General features: G+C 46.5%; 1 protein-coding gene and 1 long non-coding RNA gene across 6 annotated transcripts in view; one reads left to right on the forward strand and one right to left on the reverse strand.

The window, feature by feature from the left end:
• The window catches only part of DPF3 (D4, zinc and double PHD fingers, family 3), a 295,296-nt gene that overhangs the window by 212,372 nt on the left and 63,058 nt on the right, over positions 1 to 19,866 (forward strand). For 4 of the 5 annotated variants that reach the window (XM_010855808.1, XM_010855812.1, XM_010855811.1 and 1 more), the window contains one exon: positions 8,337 to 8,465. In XM_010855808.1, coding sequence (XP_010854110.1) covers positions 8,337 to 8,465 — 129 coding nt within the window. Of the gene's footprint in view, positions 1 to 8,336; positions 8,466 to 11,326; positions 12,552 to 19,866 lie in introns of those variants that run through there. The other variant, XM_010855809.1, reaches the window with a different exon arrangement.
• LOC105000104 overlaps positions 12,297 to 19,866 on the reverse strand; it is a 7,875-nt gene continuing 305 nt past the window's right edge. Inside the window, exons 2-3 of the long non-coding RNA XR_826696.1 lie at positions 19,091 to 19,200; positions 12,297 to 12,380 (exon numbers count right to left, since the gene is read on the reverse strand). This is a non-coding gene — a long non-coding RNA (uncharacterized LOC105000104). The remainder of the gene's footprint in view (positions 12,381 to 19,090; positions 19,201 to 19,866) is intronic.

The following is a 19,866-nucleotide window of genomic DNA, read 5'->3' on the forward strand; positions in this document are numbered from 1 at the left end:
ACTTAACATTTTCAGGAAGATTCTACAGCCACCAGAGCACATAGTAAGTCAGGGCCTAATATTCTCACTGGCTACTTCAGGGCGCCTGGCAAGACAGCAAACATGGGGTTTAAGGGGCCCTGGGGGCCAACTGAGGCTGCGAGTTCTTAACTCCTTCCATCTTGGCTTTCCAAGAAATGCCTAAGGGAGAGGCTTCCCGCAGGAGTGCAGACCTGTCGACTTCCTCCACCACTGCTTTATTCTCTCTGATGCCCCCACCCCCAGTCTTTACTTCCCCCGTTACAGCCAGGACTGATGCTGGAAGTGCCTTAGGACGGTCAGTCAGTGCTCAGGAGACACTTTGCATCCCCTGAGTTCCTGATCTTTGACTTCCCTTTTCCCGGCAGTTGGTTTTCTTCCCCTCCCAAAAGCCTCTGTGAAGATCTGCCCATCCTTTCATTAAGTATTTATTGTCAGCTCTGTGTCAATCACTGTGTCAGGTGCTGGGGATTCAGAGATTAAAGACACCGCTCCTGCCCTCAGGGAGCTCACGGCTAACGTGGAGAGAGACGCGTACACAAACATGAAGCAGGGATGAAAGGCTGAGTTCCTTGGGGTTTGGAAAACTTCGCTTTTCTGTCTCTTCTTTCACCCTATTATAATCCTCAGATAGTAGGCCTGAAGGGGGCCTTAAGACGACATCTCGTATATTCTCTTGCCTCTAGATGGGCACACATGCAAACAAACCTGGGCCAGGGACATCTTCCCAGGTGCAGAGGCCTCTCCCGAGAAGCCTGCTCCTCCACCCAGGCCTTCACCTGTTGAGCCGCGCTCGTGTCCAGCTTTCTGACAGCAGCGTGCTGCCGTTTCAGCTCCTGTCTCCCGTTGTCCTGGACAATATGGAGTCAGCGACTTAGGCCTATCTATAACCCCAAAGACTTATTAAATCAGCCCTCGGCCTTCTCGTCTCCAGAAGGACTCCTCTGGGGGCCTGGAGTCATTCTGCCTTAGCAGCACGTCTCCCAAGTCCCTGTCACACACTCACACTGTGTTCAATGCCAGGTGGCAAGATGGCGCATGAGTGGATCACGTGCTGAGTGGATCCAGGTGTCTGTTTTCCCCTGGGCTCCCCGGCTGCCCCGTCTTCCACATTCATGGAGGAGGGCATCGTTTGTCTTCCCTCTGGAGTCCTGGGGTGGGGCCGGAGTTGCTATTAGGTGGCCAAGAAGAACCAGCCTGAATGGAATCCCAACATTTTTATTCCTGGGATCTGTGGGATTTATTTTTTCATCAGTTCTAGGGAAGCAATGAAAAAAAGGTGTCAGGCCTTGGGGATAATTTATATGAGTAAACACGTAAGGAGTAGGGTGAGCAGGAGCATGAGAATTAAGGCCATTTATCCAGGCTTGGAGGCTCTGTGTGCCCTCTGGTCCAGCCTTCCCCACAGTCTTTATCTCATCACTTTAACCCTCTCGTGGCTCTGCTCCACTTGGGCCCAGCACCGATCTCTTCCCAGCCCCAGCCTTCCGCCGCCTCCCCCTCCCTTCCCAGGTCCCTCATTAAAGGCTGGGTGGAAGGGAGCAGGCGGCGGCGGTGGCCTCCAGCTGAGGCCTGCTCGCTGATTCTGAACAGAAGGCACGTTGGCTCCCCCCGACACCTCCCGCCCCGTCTCTGCAGCTTCCTCCGCCAGCCCAGCCTGTCCGGTGTGCCCTGTGTGGCCAGTCTGGGGCTGCCTTCCACCTTCTCCCTCTTTGCCTCTCGCTTCTCTTTAACTCCATCCTCTGAAGATGTGCTCTGTGCAGCCACATGGCACCAGGCTAGGATGCTTTACACTTGAGAGATGAAGTAATAACAGGTGGCAAGACCAGAGGCTGCCGGAGCCCAGGATTCCGGTTGCCATGGCAACATGTCAGACCTGTGGAGGGACGGGAACTGTCAGCCGTGGAGGGTGGTGGGGGAACGAGGGAGGGGTTGGGGCGGGGCGCGGAGAGGCACAGCGCCTCCTGGAGGGCTCTTCTCCCTGCCCGCCCTGGGTTCCTTGAGCAGCTGTACCGTCTTGCTAGCCGGCCCTGGCTAGACAGCTGCGGGCCTGGGCTGGGGTGGGGCTGGGTGGTGGGCACGGAACACGGCCCCGAGGCTGTGCACCCTGGCAGGCGGTCGGAGCATCTGCTCGGGACGTGAAGTCATGCTTTTGTGGATGTGCCATGGAGGAGCCTGAACTTCCAGCTGGCTTCCTCCTTCCCTAGGACCCTAGGGAGGAGGCTCTGGTCTCGGCGGAAGCAGGTGAAGGGTTGTTGCTGGTGGCCAGCCTGTGGTCTCCATGCATTCTTCTCCTGAGTGGCAGATGGGTCACTGCAGCAATCAGACCAAGAGAGGGGCCAGACAGCCCTGTCCTGGTAGTAGATCGGTGGAAGGTTCGGGGCCTTGCTTGCGCTTGCCACGTGTCCTGGCTGAAGTCAGAAGTCCTGTGATGTGCTCCTGTGCTCTGACACCTTTCCTGAAGGCTGGCTCACCCTTTCCCCAGGGTGCTGGTGGGATTGTTTGGGACGTGGCTTTTCCTTTCTCTTGATTTATCTGAATACTCCCTCCCACCTTTTGTTATTATTATTGTTTGGCATTTTTTCATGAACTTTGTTCCTGATTTCCATTTTTTTTTCCTTTGAACTTTTTAAAGTTACCCCCCCTCACCCGCTAGGTGAACCCCTGAACTCTCAAAGTGTTAGAAAGTGTTAGTCGCTGTCATGTCTGACTTTTTGCAACCCCATGGACTGTAGCCCACCAGGTTCCTCTGTCTATGGAATGCTACAGGCAAGCATACTGGAGTGGGTAGCCATGCCCTCCTCTAGGGGATCTTCCCAACCCAGGGATCGAACCTGGGTCTCCTACATTGCAGGTGGGTTCTTTACCATCTGAGCCATGAAGGAAGCTCTCTCAAAGCTCACTTTATTTTCTCAGCAGCTTCTTTGTCTCACTTATATGATCTCAGCCCATGAACATTAATCAACAGAAAACCAAATCCATCATTGCAGACGCTGCCATCGACATGCCACTCGGGTCATAGGCCTCCCCGTCATCCTGTTCTATGAAGCGGGACTCAATTTCCCATAAGCAGAAGCGGAATGTCTATTTAAATACTACTGGCAAGGTCTGGGCAAGCTTCCTATTTATAGTAAAATCCTTTTTATAATGACCTCATAGATGGTGCCAGGAAATTGCTCACGGATGGGTCAGGCCAAAGGCCAATAAAGCCATGGTGTGAGCTTTACTTTAAAAAATTCCTTCATGAGCCTCTGGAATCCTCTGGAGAAGTGTTTTCATGGAGTCTATGACAATAAACAGGGCCACCAGGATGGATTACTGTGGTAGAGACATTAAATGTAAGTTCAAAGGGAATTTCCGCTTTTATCAGGCCAATCTCAATACTTTTTATTGCTTTGGGCTTCCCAAGTAAAGTAATGGGTGAATCACATTGACTTTAAAGAGATTTATGAAATATTTTATATGCAGAATTGGCTCTGGACTTCCTGGAGGCAGAGAAGTGTGATTAGAGACAGAGTCTCTGGGAATACTGACAACCCAGGGGGTGAATCCCGCTTCTTCCACATCTTAACTAGGCCCTGAAGCCAGCCCCTTCATCTCTTTGGGCTTCAGTTACCTCATCTGTCAGATGCTCCCTACTTCACAAAAATGTTGTGAGAATCAATGAAATAGTATATGAAAAGCATCAGGGTAAGACATGTTACCATCTTGTAGTTGTCATATATGTCTGCTTCTTTATCTTCTCAAAAAGTGGTTGAATAGGGGCTAAGTGGGTAGGCACAATCTGTTGTTCCTTTGTCATGAGACAATCCTGGTCTTTACTTCCCTTGTGTGTCTGTGTATAGGACAACATTGTACCTACTGTAATAGGGGTACACTGCTGCTGCTGCCAGGTCGCTTCAGTCGTGTCCAATTCTGTGTGACCCCATAGACGGCAGCCCACCAGGCTCCCCCGTCCCTGGGATTCTCCAGGCAAGAACACTGGAGTGGATTGCCATTTCCTTCTCCAGTGCATGAAAGTGAAAAGTAAAAGTGAAGTCGCTCAGTCGTGTTCCACTCTTAGCGACCCCATGGACTGCAGCCCACCAGGCTCCTCTGTCCATGGGATTTTCCAGGCAAGAGTACTGGAGTGGGGTGCCATTGCCTTCTCCGTAATAGGGGGTATAGTCTAGTGTTACTCTTCCAGCAACCCAGGGCCCTTGGCTACCCACTCTTGTGTACTCTGGGAGCTAGCTAGACATGACCCAGACCAGATGACCGATCAATCCATTTGGACACGACCAGCTCTTCTCTCTGGGGATTAGGGAAATAACCTAGGCAGAGAGGGCTATTCAGAGTGACTGGTAACTCTGCCTCTGTCCCCCTAGGAGGGGCTCCTGAGGCATCCCTGGGTTGCTTACCTACCTCTCTGCTATCCTTTCCTAAGCTGTTCATCTCACACATCATTGTTAGCCATTTCCTGTGTGCAGGACATGTTGGTTTTCTAACAATGAGTTGGATGTGTATACTCCCCTATTGGAAGGAGTAAATCATTGACTATGGGGGGATGAGGCAAGTGTACACATGTATAGACGGGGGGAAGGTCCTAGAAGTGACTTCAACAGCATGCTCTCCCCAAGGCCTGATTGGTCATTTCTGGCCAGAGAATTGGGAGTGCTCCATGGGAGAACCCTCATTGTAAAACTAATCCTAAAGACCCCCAAAGAGTAAGAAGAGAACCAGATGAGAAAGCTGTTGGCTAGTCCATCCCATGCCATTTTACCAAGATGGATGGAAGCTTGAGCTCACTGTCATGAGAGGGGAGTAGGAATTGAAGTAGAAAGGATTTCACTGGAAAATGAAGTCTAACTGCTGACTATCACTTTCTATACTGGGCCCTCACTGGGATAAAACTGTACCCACCCACCTGGCCTGTCACAGCTGTACACACCAGGGCCTGCAGTTAGAAGTTTATCACCTTATTCATCCCTTTGGCTGGGAATTTGTATGCTGCTGCTGCTGCTAAGTTGCTTCAGTCGTGTCCCACTCTGTGCGACCCCAGAGACAGCAGCCCACCAGGCCATCCCTGGGATTCTCCAGGCAAGAACACTGGAGTGGGGTGCCATAGTCTTCTCCAATGCATGAAAGTGAAAAGGGAAAGTGAAGTCGATCAGTCATGTCTGACTCCTAGCGACCCCATGGACTGCAGCCTACCAGGCTCCTCCATCCATGGGATTTTCCAGGCAAGAGTACTGGAGTGGGGTGCCATTGCCTTCTCTGGTATGCTGCTGCTGCTGCTAAGTCGCTTCAGTCGTGTCCGACTCTGTGCGACCCCATAGACGGAAGCCCACCAGGCTCCCCCGTCCCTGGGATTCTCCAGGCAAGAACACTGGAGTGGGTTACCATTTCCTTCTCCAATGCATGAAAGTGAAAAGTGAAAGGGAGGTCGCTCAGTCCACAAATATACGTGGAGACCCTGCTCTGGTTCAGTTTCCTCGGAAGCTTTGCTTCATCATATGAATTCAATTCTCCTCTTTGGTCTTTCCCTGTAGGTTTGATTTCTCCACCACTGTCTGCTATGCTATACTAGACTGTTTCTGAATTTTTTATTTCTTGCCAGGTTCAAGTCCCTAGTTTAATACGGTGTTCTACCAATGGTCTGTTGGTGGTAAAAACTGTAAAGAATTATCTGGGCTTTCTTTTTTGTTTTTTGCTGCATAGGGTCTTAGTTGTTGTGCTCAGAGGCTTCTCTCTAATTGTGGTTCGTGGGCTCTGGAGCACGTGGGCTCTGTAGTTGGTGGTACACAGGCTGTCTAGTTGAGGTGTGTGGGCTTAGTTGCCCCGTGGCATGTGGGATCTTAGCTTCCCAACCAGGGACTGAACCCACACCTGCTGCATCGGAAGGCAGATTCTTTATCACTGGACGACCAGGGAAGTCCCTTTCTGGGCATTCTTATACTCTATATGCTATGTCTTCATTTTGATAAATCACAAGGGATACGGTATGTTGGAGAAAAACTAGATCCTTTGGTTGCTTACAGATTTTGTGAAACGGGAGAAGTCTGACATAAAAAGGAGTCCCTAAGAGAGCAGGAAAGAAAAGGGTGATGAGACTGGGCCTCCTGAGAGGTTCGGTGTGAAGATGTACATGGAGTTCTTTGATCTCTCGCCATTCAGGAAGCTACCTAAGTTGTGATTGGCATTTCCACATTTTATATCTAGTTCATACCAGTCATGAAACTTAGCTTTGGTTGACACTCAACACCTCCATTTGAAATTACCCACTTCTTTCTGTTCATCTTTTGACTGATTTCCATGATAGTTGCTTAATGAAGAAACCCCGAGTTTGTTTGTTTCATAAACATACTTGGATTTCCTTGAGAGAGTTCTAAAAATGGTTAAGATGGCCATTGAGTGAAAAAGAAGAAGAAAGGGACTTCCTTCTGGATTTGGGCAATGAATTTTACAGGCAGAGTAAACTTTTTGCGGACATCCTGCTTTTTGGAGATTATTTGCAAAACCATTCTGTATGATGCACATCTGTCTTTGAGATGCAGTGACTGATGAAGAAAAACTCACATTCCCAGAGGCTACAGGGTGTGGCCCCCTTCTCTGTTTACCCAGTCAGCCCCCACTTTTCTTGCAGAGAATTGTCTGCCTCCCTGAAGATGAAAATCAATGACTTAGAAACTGATTGAACAATCCAAATAGCAACTGATAAATGGATTAACCCTCTATAATGTAATTCTGTGAGCTTTTGTCTTCCGCCTTCCCCAGGTAAGTTTTTCTATTCCTGGAGGCAAAGAAGAGGCATGGAGGAAGCAGAGGCCAGGGGGAATCATATTAAAGAGGGTGAATCCGTTTATCACTTACTGTCTGGATGGTATTTCTGCTCACATATCTGCTTCCTTTTACAGATTTGTACCCTACGGGACCCTGATTAATGTTAGCCAGTGAATAATGAAAGATAGTGGCAGACGTTGGAATTGGGGAGGAGGAAGGTACCCTTGTGGTTTAGGCTGATCCCATAAACAGAGAGACTTTTCTTCTTTGTCACAGACAGAGAGTGTTAATATGACAAAGAAGTGTCCACAATAGGGATCGAAAAACAAGGAAAATGAAAACATTTCTCCTCATACAAAGAACCTGTCCAAAGCTTTTAAACCAGCCCTTAGAAACTGAGATTTCAGTGCTCGAGGACATGTGCTGTTTTCACAAGCTTTGTTTTGAAAAATCATGTCCCAGGATATTCCTTTGCTTTTGTGTAAGGCCTTTCGGCAAGGGTGCCTTGTGAAAATCTTAAGCCTCAAGATATGCTCATTAACTCACCATTCACTCCATATCTGGTGTGCTGTTGTTCAGTTGCTAAGTCATGTCTGACTCTTAGCAACTCTGTGGATTTGCAGCACACCAGGTTTCCCTGTCCTCCACTATCTCCCAGAGTTTGCTCCAGTTCATGTCCATTGAGTTGGTGACACTGTCCAACCATCTCATCCTCTGCTGCCCTCTTTTTGCCTTTGGTCTTTCCCACCATCAGAGTCTTTTCCACTGTGCTGAGTCTTTGCATCAGGTGGCCAAAGTATTGGAGCTTCAGCTTCAGCAACAGTCCTTCCAATGACTATTCAGGGTTGATGTCCAGTATGAGACTGAGCTAAGTGTCCAGTTCTGATTCTAGGGATCTGCTGATTAACTAGTCCTGTGTGCTTTCCATAACCAATGAGTCTGGACTTTAGGGAGATGGATAGGCTGAACAAGAGTGGACACCTATTACCCGCCAACATGTGTATCAGAGTCCCCAAGAGCATCTTCAGGGTCCTTCCTGGAATGATTCCCTCATCCTTGCTTCTTTGTTTTCCTTTTCAGAGACAGAAGGACTATTTCCTAAACAGGAGCCTCTTTCCCTAGGTAGGGCAAGGCCCAGGTAGTGGTCTTTCTCTTTCCCTGTAGTCACAGCACCACTGATGGTTGTCATCTGATGTTTGGACCCTGAGGGCCAGTTGTTCAGGGATGAGAGAAGTTCACTTGACTCGTAGGCTCTCTGGATGCTTCAGTGATCCAGGGATGCAATCAGAGGAGCAGGGTTATTTCTCTACCAACACAGAACTAACAAATATTGCAAAAATCAAACTTGGCTCTGAATGGCTTTCAAGACATTAGTACCATTGAACTGAGGAGAATCATAAAACTTGGCCTAAGAAAACAGCCTGGTTGTAACCAAACCTCAGATTCTAAACCTCATATTCTTTCTGGAGCAGATTCAGCCACACCAGCAGGAGAAGAGGGGCCAGTGGAGACTCACTTTAGTCTAACACTGGGTTTTTTAAAAAATGTTTCCACAGCCCAGAAAGGACCGGATGGGACAGTCATTCCCAATAACTACTGTGACTTCTGCTTGGGGGGCTCCAATATGAACAAGAAGAGTGGGAGGCCGGAGGAGCTGGTATCCTGTGCAGACTGTGGACGCTCTGGTGAGTGTGGCCCCTTCTCTCATCGTGTGCCCGTAGACCAGGACCTCTTCCACTCTCATTCCTCTGCCATCTTGTCGGGGACAGGGACTGAAGGGTGGGTCCAGAAGTGATGGTGGTGATTTTTCGAGTGCAAGGGGGATTTTTTTTTCCTTCTTGAGTCTTAAGAACTAAAATCTATGCTCTGGGATCCAGGGAAAAGGGAAAGAAGAAGGTGTGGGCTTGTGTCTGTCCGGCCTTTCCATGAGGTGGATATTTCTTGGTGTGTGTTGTTATGGACGACGGTGAGACAGTGTGGAAACAGCCGGAGACAGAGGCAGTGTGCTTCCTTGTATCGGGTGATGTGCACGTCACAAAAAGACGTGTTTGTTCTGTGGAAGTGCCCGGGGCAAACCGGAAGAATGTGGAGACATGAATGTTGAGAGAGCTGCCACACCTAGAGTTGTGGGGGAGTCAGAGACCCCTAGGCTTCTGGGTAGCAGCATAAATACCACCTCCATTGGCCACTCATCCCATTTTCTCATGTGGAAAACCAAAGACAGCCTGGAAGATCAAGGAGGCAAAGGGGCAGGTGTTCTTAGGACTCTTCTGGAGTAGGCTTGGGATGTTTTGAATTTTCATCTTTAATCTATTCAAAGACTAAACCTGGTTTTGTTCTTTCGTCCTTAAAATGAGTTCAGTCTTCAGGCTTTTGTTTTGCGTTTCATGTTGGATCATGGTTGGCTTTTCATATTGTTTTGTGTTGTAATGAGGCTCAAGTGCAAGGCAGGGAGGAAAGCTTCAGACTCATCTTTAGTCTCATCATCTGCTGACTAGTAGGTGAAATTCAGTTCTGCTGGATGGTTGGTTCCAGCAGCTGGGAGTCATGGCTCCTTCCCACCTTTCTACACAGCATCTGTTCAATTCCTAGTCCTGAGAAAGGGCCTGGGATGACCACACCTGGCTTTACTATAGCAGCTCAATTCTTCCCTGGCTCTGTCCACAGACTGTAGCTTTTAGTCCTTTAATATTTGGTTTTGGATTGTTTAAGGTTTAAGACGGCAAATCAATAACTAGAAAAGCATTGTGGTTTCTACTGCACACAACCCCCCACATTTAATGCTTAAGGACCCTGACAGGGTGGCCCATCTGTGCAATTCTGTCAGTTCCTTTACTTGCCAAATGTGATACCTAATGTTGAACTTTTTATTCTACTGGTGCCAGCTTAGACGAGGGGGCCCATGTGATAGTGGACTCTGGGATTTAGACACTCGAAAACGAAGCAAACTCAGAAAGAAAACGAAGCAAATGAAATTCAGTTCAGCATTTTTAAAGAGAAAGCCATCAGGCAAAATCTCTACCACCAGAAGCAGAGTTACTTGGTGGCAAGATATTCTAGTCAGAATTGTATGGACTGCTGTGGGTTGAAGATGTGTTACAGAGGGCAGCTTCAGAATTCTCAGTGAAAACTGCTGAGATGTCCCCTCTTCCTTTCCTACAAAAGATGGGGTACTTGAATGTGATCCGAGGGGGACCAGAAGTGGGGAGCTGGTTTTTCCTGTCCAAAGCCTCTCTCTCCCACAGCCTTAACTCGCTTATTCTTCCCAGGATCTGTCTTCTATGTCACCCAGGGGGCCGTTTTATACCAGCCTAGGTGTTCTCATTGCATTCGCCAAGGATTAGTTTTGGTGGGTAATTTAGTCTAGGTCTGACTCTGATGTTCCTGAAATAGTTGACACCTGGGGAATAAACAGGTGGCATTAGCCCATGGGATATGCTTTGTGAAGGCAGGTGGGTGAATACTTCTCTAGGGCCTCCCTGGAGTCCTTCCAAGGAAGAGTGTGGAGCTTGGGAAAGCTGTCTTTTCCTTCCCATCTACTCCACTACCTACTTCTCCTGGGAGAAAAAATGAGATTCCTGAAACTGACACTGTAAGTGGAGCCTTGTGACCTCAATAGGGGGCAGTCCTGGGGCCCATTTAGAACGTGAAAGAGTTTGTACCCAAGTTTTATAGATTTCAGGATACTGTCTTTTATTCAGCTTTGCCACCCCTAGTTCCCACTTTCTGAGTGCTCTGAGTTAGACTGAACAACCCCAGACTTTGTGGAGTAACTTAGACCTGGGCGTGTTTAAGACCTGGAGCGTGCGTTCACGTGCCTGCATGCCTGTGTGCACACATGCGTGATTGTGAGTGTGCATGTGTGTGGGTGCAGCACACAGACATGTCCTCCAGGGGTAAACAAAGCAAGAGGCTCTTTGAATACCTACCACTTATCAGACTTTCCAACTTCTTTTTGCTTTCAGTGCAAATGAACTACATGTTGTAAGGGCAGAATTGAAAGGGCTTGGGAAGAATGGGATTAGAAACGGGTAAAAATAAAAATAAAACGGATGGAGGCTTAACCACCTTGACCGGGTTATCTGACAGTAATACCTTTGTAAAGCTGACTGTCAAAATGAAGGACAAACATTGTGCAAAGAACCGCCAGCTGAAAACACCAAAGAAATACCAACCAGGCTTAAAAACCACCAAGAAAACTCATTGTCTGGGGCGGGTGGAGTGAGCGTGCATGTGAATGTGTGCCTTCCGAAGAGAAGAAAGAAAAAGATCGTGGTTGAATCTGGCGCTGTCAGAGCTGCGGACAAATATATTGTAGTAGAGACGATGCCTTTCTGGGGAGGGGAGAACCCTTTTCCTTGGAGATGTTGGCTTTGTCCTCTTACCCCAAACCCCTGTCACCAGGTGACGCTCCCAGTTAATCCCTTTGGTGTGGAATGATGTATGGTCTTGCTATTAAGAATAACACTGTAATAATGTAATAAGAATATTAATAATGCTGTCTGTTGCTTAACCCATGTGCTGATATATTCATCATACATGTCAGCTCATTTGGGAGGAGAAGGCAGGAAGGAGAAGGAGGCAGCGGCCGCAGCACGCACCACGGAGGACTTATTCGGTTCCACGTCAGAAAGTGACACCTCAACTTTCCACGGCTTTGACGAGGACGATTTGGAAGAGCCTCGCTCCTGCCGAGGACGTCGCAGTGGCCGGGGTTCGCCCACAGCTGATAAAAAGGGCAGTTGCTAAACGCACGGGACAGACTCTCTGGGCAATTAGCCATCACCCTGTGACTTTGGTCATTGTTCTGGTTCTGATGTATTTTTTTTTTAAGTGAAAGACAGTTTAGGTTTTCCCTTCATCCTGGCTTATTCCTTTCACCTTCCACACGTTCCTCCCCTCCTTTCCCTCTGTTTAGGGTACGCACAGCAGAAGCACAAACTACTGAAAGGAAGCAGAACAAAGAGCAGAATTAACAGTCCTTCAGAGAGATGGCATTGTGATGTACTATTTATTTTCCATAGATATGGGAAGTTAGGTGGATTAGCTCTTTTTTTGGGGGGGAGGGAGAATCTTTTTGACATGAGCAGAGTTGATTTCCTCAGTTTCCCTATTTATTGGCAAAATGAAGAGAGGAGGAACATTGGGTTTGGAAACAAAGAACCAATAATGTTAAAAAAAATGATTATTTATATATTCTAGCTAATATTAGTAGACCTCCTTTTTTTGAGACAGAGAGGGAGAGAGAAGGGAAATCAAATAAATGAAAGTAATATTCCATGTAGAAGAAAGCCTCTGTGGGGGAGGATTGATCCAAGGCGACCTCATCAGGAGGAGGTCCTCGGTCGGAGAGGGTGGCGCCGTCTGTACCCCATGGAGTCGGCGGCTCCCCACAGCAGACCCCTCCCTACTTCTCCTCCTCGACCTTCCCATCTTCCTCCCTGCTTGCAAGAACGTGTCAGCAGCTCCCGGGAAGCCGGGCCGCCCATATGTGGCCTCCGTCCAGTGCCTGGGCCTCAACCAGCGGTGCCTGCGGGATCCTCTTCCTCCGTCAGCAGAGCTGCTGTTTTGTTGTTGCTGGTTTTTTCCTCGCCTTCCTCCTGGCAAAGAGCGATTCCCAAACTCAGGAATGGACTCTGAGCAGAAAGTCATGGACTCAGCAGTGACAAAACCACCTGAGGCTGTGCTCATGGAAGAAAGAACGTTACCTCACCGTAGAGTTCCCTCTCCCCTCGCCCCTGTCTAAAAACATATAAATACCCATTGGATGATCGAGTCTCCCATATTTCTTCTGTTTTTTATAGTGCCCTCCAGGCACTTTGTTTTATGTTTCCAATAGCACCTCCTGAAATAAACCAAAGCAACACTTGCTCAAGGCCCCTGGGGTGATGAAGACCATCCACCTCGTTGCCAGTCCCAAGGATAACGGCTGTGCGGTCCTTGTCCAAAGGTATGTCCTGGCTGACTTGTCTTATAATGAGGGAATACCATCCTAGTTGTTTTGTTTTGTGTTTTTTCCTTCTTTCTTTTTTTCCTTTCCCCTCTTCTAACTTGTCTTTTGTTTTTCTGGGTTTGGACCCCCTTACTCATGTGGGAGTGGCCCCTGGAGCATCTTTATACCCAGCCATCTACTGTCTGTGTGTGCATGCATACTTATGTGGGCCCGGGCCCAGGTGTGGGATATGAGTCTTGTTTGGACCCTAGGGGGCTCCATGTGGAGAATGGGGGGTTTCAACTGCAAGAGAAATGGCTGGGGGAGTGCTTAGCTAACTGCCTCCTTTGGCTACACCTGGAAGCAGAACCCAGGGAACTGAGGTTGGAGTTGGCTGTTGTCCTGGGGTAGGAGTGAGGGGACTGCATGTCTAGGGTGGAATTCTTTGCTCTAGGTGCCAATTAAAAGAAGATCTCTGATTAGGTACAACATTTAACCCAGTTGATGTGAAGATTCTGAATTCCCCCCTAAGCGTGGTCAGGGTCTCCGGCCTTCATGAAAGTGTAGGTGCAGAGACGTAGGCACTGCCCCTTGGCTTGGGTTGGGAGACCTAAGAGGCCACCCAGGCAATAGGCTGTAAGTGTCTGGAAGGATCTGCTTTGACAATCCAGCCTTTGCAGAGCCTCATGAATTAGACCTCTCATTAAACTAATATACCAACCCAACAGAAGCAAGGACCAAGCAAAGAAACCCACAAATGGACTCTTTATGCTTCCCTTTCTGGTAGCCTGAGACAGAAAGGGCTTCCACTTTTCTCCTGCTTTAAATATGTAAGTGCTTTCCTGGGCATTTGTGCTCAGTTGTGAGAGAATGAGGGTAACTACCTCACCCACTTGGGAGATGGTCTGCCTGATCTGTATGTGGCCCTGTTCTTAGAAAATATGGCATAAACCTCCAACGTTGTAATATTCCTGTATGCTCACATGGGAAAAAGCCAATGTAGCTGGTTACCGTTGATTTCTGCTGAGGGGCTTGCAACCTGCTCTTGCTGTCATTCTTTACCCCTTTACTTCATCTGTTCTGTTACTTTGACTTGGGCATTGGATTCATAGACTTACAACTTGCTCCCACTGGTAAAATGGAAGCTTCTACACTAATAAAAATGTATCCAACCAATCTATATGGTCATTTGAAATCTTGTAGTTGCTTGTAGTCCTGAAATTCTCAGTGACAGCTTGACTTTGAACTTGAAATAAAAAAAAAATGCATATAATCAAAGCAAATTATGAAAGTTCATCTAATTTCAGAGTCTAGCTTGGGGTTCTGAAGGGGAGCCACGAATGAACTGTCTAAACAAACTCCCATGCAAAGATTTATCTGAGGATGGCTATTGCTCACCTATTTTAGTTTTACTGGCATAACTTGATCTTCAGTGTCTCTTGTTTAGGGTGGTAGATGTTCTCATCTTTCTTAGTTGGTGTAGCAAAGGTGAATGTAATCATGCCTCTTAGCATTACTTGAGTACCTTATCTTGCTTATAGTATCAGAATTTACAATATTTAAAAAAAACCAAACAAACAGGAAAAGAACTGGAAGGGACTTTGAAGATGATCAGGTTCAAGTTCTTCACTTTTCACTGGGAAAGATCAACCCAGAGAGACTGAGTTACATTCGAGAGAAGGAAATGGACATTGCTGGGAGGCAGATGTCTTAAGGGGAACGAAGAAAACTCTAAAAGGGAGCTTAGGAGGAGGAAGCTGGCTGTCCTGGCTTTCCAAGTGCCTTGATGGTCGATGTTATAGTTTATTCTCCTTTCTTTATATAGCAATGGCAAACCATTTATATGCCAGGCCTTGTTCTGTTTTCCCTGGAACTGTTCATTTAATCCTCTTGACTACCTGTAAGGTAGGTGCTTGTATTACCCACAGTTTACAGATGAGGAAACTGAACGGTAGTAATTAAGGAAGGTACTTGAAGTCCTAGAGCTAATAAGGAGCCAGATTTTGATCCTTGGCAACCTGACTCCAGCACTTATACTATTTACTTTTAATACTACTCTGCATTGCTCCTTGCATGTGCCATATATGGACTATAAGTATATATAGATATATCTCTCTTCCTTTTTCTCAGGTCCACCTGAGAACTTTAAAAGGTAATCAGTCTTATTAAAAGGAATTTCAAAACTGAAGAGTAAGCAGTTAGATCCCCCAAAGATAATTCCAATTAAAATTCTGTGCACAGCTTTATAGAGAGCTCATCTTCTAAACTACCATTTCTAGACATTCCCTCCTGATGCCTATTAGGGACAAAGATCTACTTTCTTGCAACCTCAGAAACTGCAAGAGTTGTGTGAGTAGTCAGCATATCTATTGTTTTGTTGTTGCTTTTGTTAAGTATCGATACTCAAATATTAGTACAAAATAAATTAGAATCAATAGGATGAAAATGGTCTGATTAGTTTTCTCTGTCCTCAGCTCAGTAAAGCGTCACCACAAATCCTTCAGAAATGTCACCTAATTTTCTGAATCCTAGCCCAAAGATAGGAGAATCAAAGATAGTAGAACCTTCTAAATTTGTTGCAACATACAAAACCCCTGGGGGGAACTCTTTCTGTAAAGGTGATTATCGTTGTTGTCTACCTGTTGTTTTTTCCTACCTAGGACAGTCTAATCCTTTACATCTGTTACTGAGACTATGTAGAGAGCAGACCCTCTAATCACTATTAACACTGGGAGTGAGAAATTTGCATTTAATTTTTTTAAAGGTACTTTAAAGTCACTAATGCGATTTGCTACTGGTATTTTAGAGAGAAAGACTTAATAAAAACATGATGTTCACATCAGTAGTATCCCTTTAAGTCTTCCTGCTTACCTTGCATCTCTCTTTGCACCTAATGGGCTGCAGCCTGGTATTGCCTTTATATAGCACTTGAGGGAACACAAGATTATTACTCAGGGAGAGAACTAAAGGCTGTTTGGAGGTTCTCACTTCATGGTGGAATAAAATTAATTAATATTATCCCAATATGCCTCCTGTTATGTCTGATGAATATCATCTTGAACTTGTACTTAAAGTTTGAGCAGACTCGTGTGTTAGGAATTTTTCTATGGGGGATTTTGTTGACTCTTCTGGAAGTGAAGTTACTTGTGCCATGTATTTTCTGAGTGAGACATTTTTTGAGTAGAAGCCTAGAGTAGAAAAGTCTGAACTTAATCCCTTTGTGAGTTTGTTTCCATGAATCTCTGCCATGGTTTCTCTATCCCTAGAATATGGACATTCCTTGTGTGTGTTACTTGTTCAGTCATGTCTGACTCTTTGCAGTCCCATGGACTGTAGCCTGCCAGGCTCCTCTGTCCATGGAATTCACCAGGAATGAATACTGGAGTATTCTCCAGGCAGAAATACTGGAGTGGGTAGCCATTCCCTTCTCCAGGGGATCTTCAAAACCCAGGGATCGAATCCAAGTCTCCCACGTTGCGGACAGATTCTTTACCATCTGAGCCACCATGGAAGGCCTGGACATTCCTTACCCTATCACAATACATAATCAACATTACCTAACCATGATTCTTCAGACAACCCCGTGAGATAAAATAGATTTTCTTTATACCCATTTTGCTGATGAGGAAACTAAGGTTTGATCAGGTTAAATGACTGGTCTGAAGTTCCAGGGTCAGTAGGTGGTGTCTGGGTCTCTCTTGAGTAGGATCAGTCAAGGGCTTTAAGGTCTTTCACTCAAGACCTCACTGGATTGAAAGGAGGCATCTGATGCTGTAAAAACCAAACCAAATCAACCCAACCCAACCCAAACTGAACTCCTAAATCCCAGCCTATTATCCCCTTAGAATCCTGTTGAGAGGTGGCAGTGTCTAAGTTTTCATGAACTTCCCCAAAGAACTGAGGTTGACTGATGGTCAGTGTGATTGCTGGTGGTGACACTGGAGTGGAATAGGTGGAGGGGTGAGGTGGCAGGGAGTGAAGACCTCAGACTCTGTTTTGGTCACATACCCAAGTACTTCTAACACTGAAACACTGAATTATACGATTCTGTTGTGCTTAATAAAAGTGATTTCTGACCATTTACTCAAAATAGGAAAAACCATATAGGGAAAATCGTTCAACTTGATTGATTTATAAAACAGCTGAGAATGACAGAAGATCCTTGTCAGAATGAAATTATTGGCTAAAAAGCATTTGCAATTAGGTTTTCAAAGTGTTTTAACACTGGCCCTTCGCCAATAACTGACTTAAATTTTTTTTAAAGTTTTGAAATAGTTTTCATACTTAAAAACTTGCACAAATTATACAAAGATTTTCCACATACTCTTCACCCAGATTCTTCAATTAACTGCAGTACAATGATCATAATCAAGGAATCCACATGGATGCAGTACTACAATCTATAGACTCTATTCATGATTGATTTACTCCATTATGAGTGACTCAGAAATTTTGCCTTTAAGCTGAGGTTTAAACTAGTATGTTTGTAGAGTATAATATTTTCATTCATTTAGTGGCTAGGGACTGAGTAATAGCAGCTCAGCCTTGTGAAGGATAGGATGAAATTAAACACAGGGTCAGTGGATTTATTTGGAATCTAGCTGGGCAAACTAGATATTAGTAAGTAGTTAAAAACATATAAGAGTTTCAAGGGATGGTATGTGAGTATTTTTGCTGTGGATCACAGTAGTCAGGGAGATTTTCTTGGAGGAAGTCATCCAGATCAACAAAGAGCTGTAGCTTGACTATTGCTATTTAATCTGTAGGCAAGGGTGTCTATTGTGAGACAGAATGAAGATAGTGCTGAATAAAAAGCAAAACTGGGAATCACAGCCTGAAATGTAAAATGGCAAAAATCACAGTATTTTTAAAAAGTGCTTAAGTATTGTTCTTTAGCATTTTGTCCATGTCCTTAGCATTAGTGCTTATCAAAACATATTGTGATTTTTTTGGTAGTCTTTCTCATCAAACAGATGGTGTGTTTCCTTGAGGGCAAAATGATGTCATGCATGTCCCTCGGACAGTACCCGACACCATTGTGCCATAATTGTTTGTTGAGATAAAAAGAACTGAGCAACGTTTCTGAGCTAATTAGTGGAAGGATTTAGCGTCTCCTTCTATACACAGTGGATGCTCAAGAAATTTTCTTGGCAGAAAAGTTGAAGCCATAGCGGGACACAGCATTAAGGTCAAGTGAAGGAGGTAAATGAGAGCCAGAGGCAGTGGTGGGGGGTGGGGAGGGAGAGAGAATGAGGACATGAAGATGGGGTGAGGGGCAAGTAGGAGATCTGTGGAGTGATGGAAAGTAAGTCTCCTTAAGGCGGCTGAGAGCAGAAGACTGAGATGTAAGAGGACATTCCCAGTGGCCCACACTTGGCCCAGAAAGAGAAAATGGATGTAGGAGCAAAAAGTTGAGAAGCAGCCAACTACTTTCTAGGTGGCTTAATTAGGGTAGAAGAAGAATGTGTGTGTGAGTGTGTTTGTGTGTGTGTGTTGGGGGGGTCAAAGGTAGAAATTTGAGGAAATGGAAAGGATGTGGGGTATGGTTATGAGACAGACTCACCAAGCAAGCAATGAAACAAGGCTGGGTGGGTGGGGATCTGGGCCACTGGGGGAGGGACTGGAAGACTCCTGGCAGAGGGTGAAAGTCTGATGGATGCCCAACTTGGCAAGCGCTCTCTGGGGGCTCTGGAGAGAGGCCAGCTGGTTCTGTTGCTGGAGTGAAGGGGCTGGAGGAGATGGAACAGTGAAGAGATGAGCACAGGGGAGGGTTAGGAGGGGAGCCTGGGAAGGGACAGCACAGAAGCAGATCTGAGAAGGGGACAGTGGGATGGGATGGGATGCAGAGGAAAGATTCAGGAACAGGGGTGTAGGGAGGGCTTGGCAGCAGGTGGAAATGAGGCCCTTCTCAGTCTCCCTTTAAAAGCATTGGTGCATGGATAGAGTCCTGGCTTTGGAAGTGCATCAAATCCAGTCCTGTACCCCTGACCAGTGATGCCTTGGGTACCAGAAGCGATGGGGGATGGGAAGGGGAGGTGAAACCTGGAAGAGGCTGAGCAGCTCATTTGGTTTTTTGGGTTTTTTTTTTTTTTAGCTCATTAGATTTTGAACTTTGTTCCCTGCTGGCTTGGCCGCTTTACAGTTGAACCCTCCCCTCTCCTCCTCTCACCAGTCAGAGTGAGCTGGACACCATGGGGAGACCCATCTCTGCCCTCAGGAACTGCTTCTTGGGGTGAAATGTGATAGTCCTTGGTTTTATTGCTTATTCCTTTGTGCCGACTACTCCATTCCAAAGACCAAAATAACCTGGCAGACTTCATTTCAGCTAGAAGCAAAATCCTTGCCCGGCTGGTTTCCATCCAGGCTAAAGGGACCCACCTGGTTTGAACTGCCGCTATGTTCCAAGGCTGACTCCGGGGATCACTGGGCTAGTTGAGGACTGGAACAGATATCTTGGCTTGATTTTCTCTCTGAGTAATTCTGACACCCTGGGGCAGGATTGGGGGATGAGAGCGTGCGAATGAAGCAGTATCTTTTTCGCCTTAGACCAAATGGGGCACCCGTTCGGCTTTGCTGTGACTACTACTGGTCCTGTAGCATAGATACTACTCATTTCCATTTAAGTGACAGGTGACAGATTCTATCATAATGGTCCTTCTGGAGTATTTCAACAGGGAAAAGATTGTTTCATTTCTAAGTAGAGGAGGAAAAAGTAAAGTGAAAGTGAAGTCGCTCAGTCATGTCCGACTCTTTGCAACCCCGTGGACTGTAGCCTACCAGGCTCCTCCGTTCATGGGATTCTCCAGGCAAGGATATTTTATGGAGTGGGTTGCCATTTCCTTCTCCAGGGATCTTCCCGACCCAGGGATCGAACCCGGGTCTCCCGCATTGCTAGCAGACGCTTTACTGTCTGAGCCACATTTTGCTAATACCCAGTTTTGCCTGCTACGCCACCTAGGGATTAAAAATCCAGGCACGCCCTCTGTTTTTCGTGTCATTCTGTTGTCCAGGAGCAGCTGATCTCTCCTATTCCTGGCTGATGTTGAGCTGCTGGTGTTGAATGAAGGCACGAGAGACAGCTAGTCTGGGGCTCGTTGTGCATAGCGTGGCCTCATTCGTGTGGCAAATTGTTAGTTGTTTCCGTCCAGCCCCCC

This window comes from Bison bison, unplaced genomic scaffold (genome assembly GCF_000754665.1).
Source record: "Bison bison bison isolate TAMUID 2011002044 unplaced genomic scaffold, Bison_UMD1.0 scf7180017864368, whole genome shotgun sequence".
Classification (NCBI taxonomy): domain Eukaryota; kingdom Metazoa; phylum Chordata; class Mammalia; order Artiodactyla; family Bovidae; genus Bison; species Bison bison.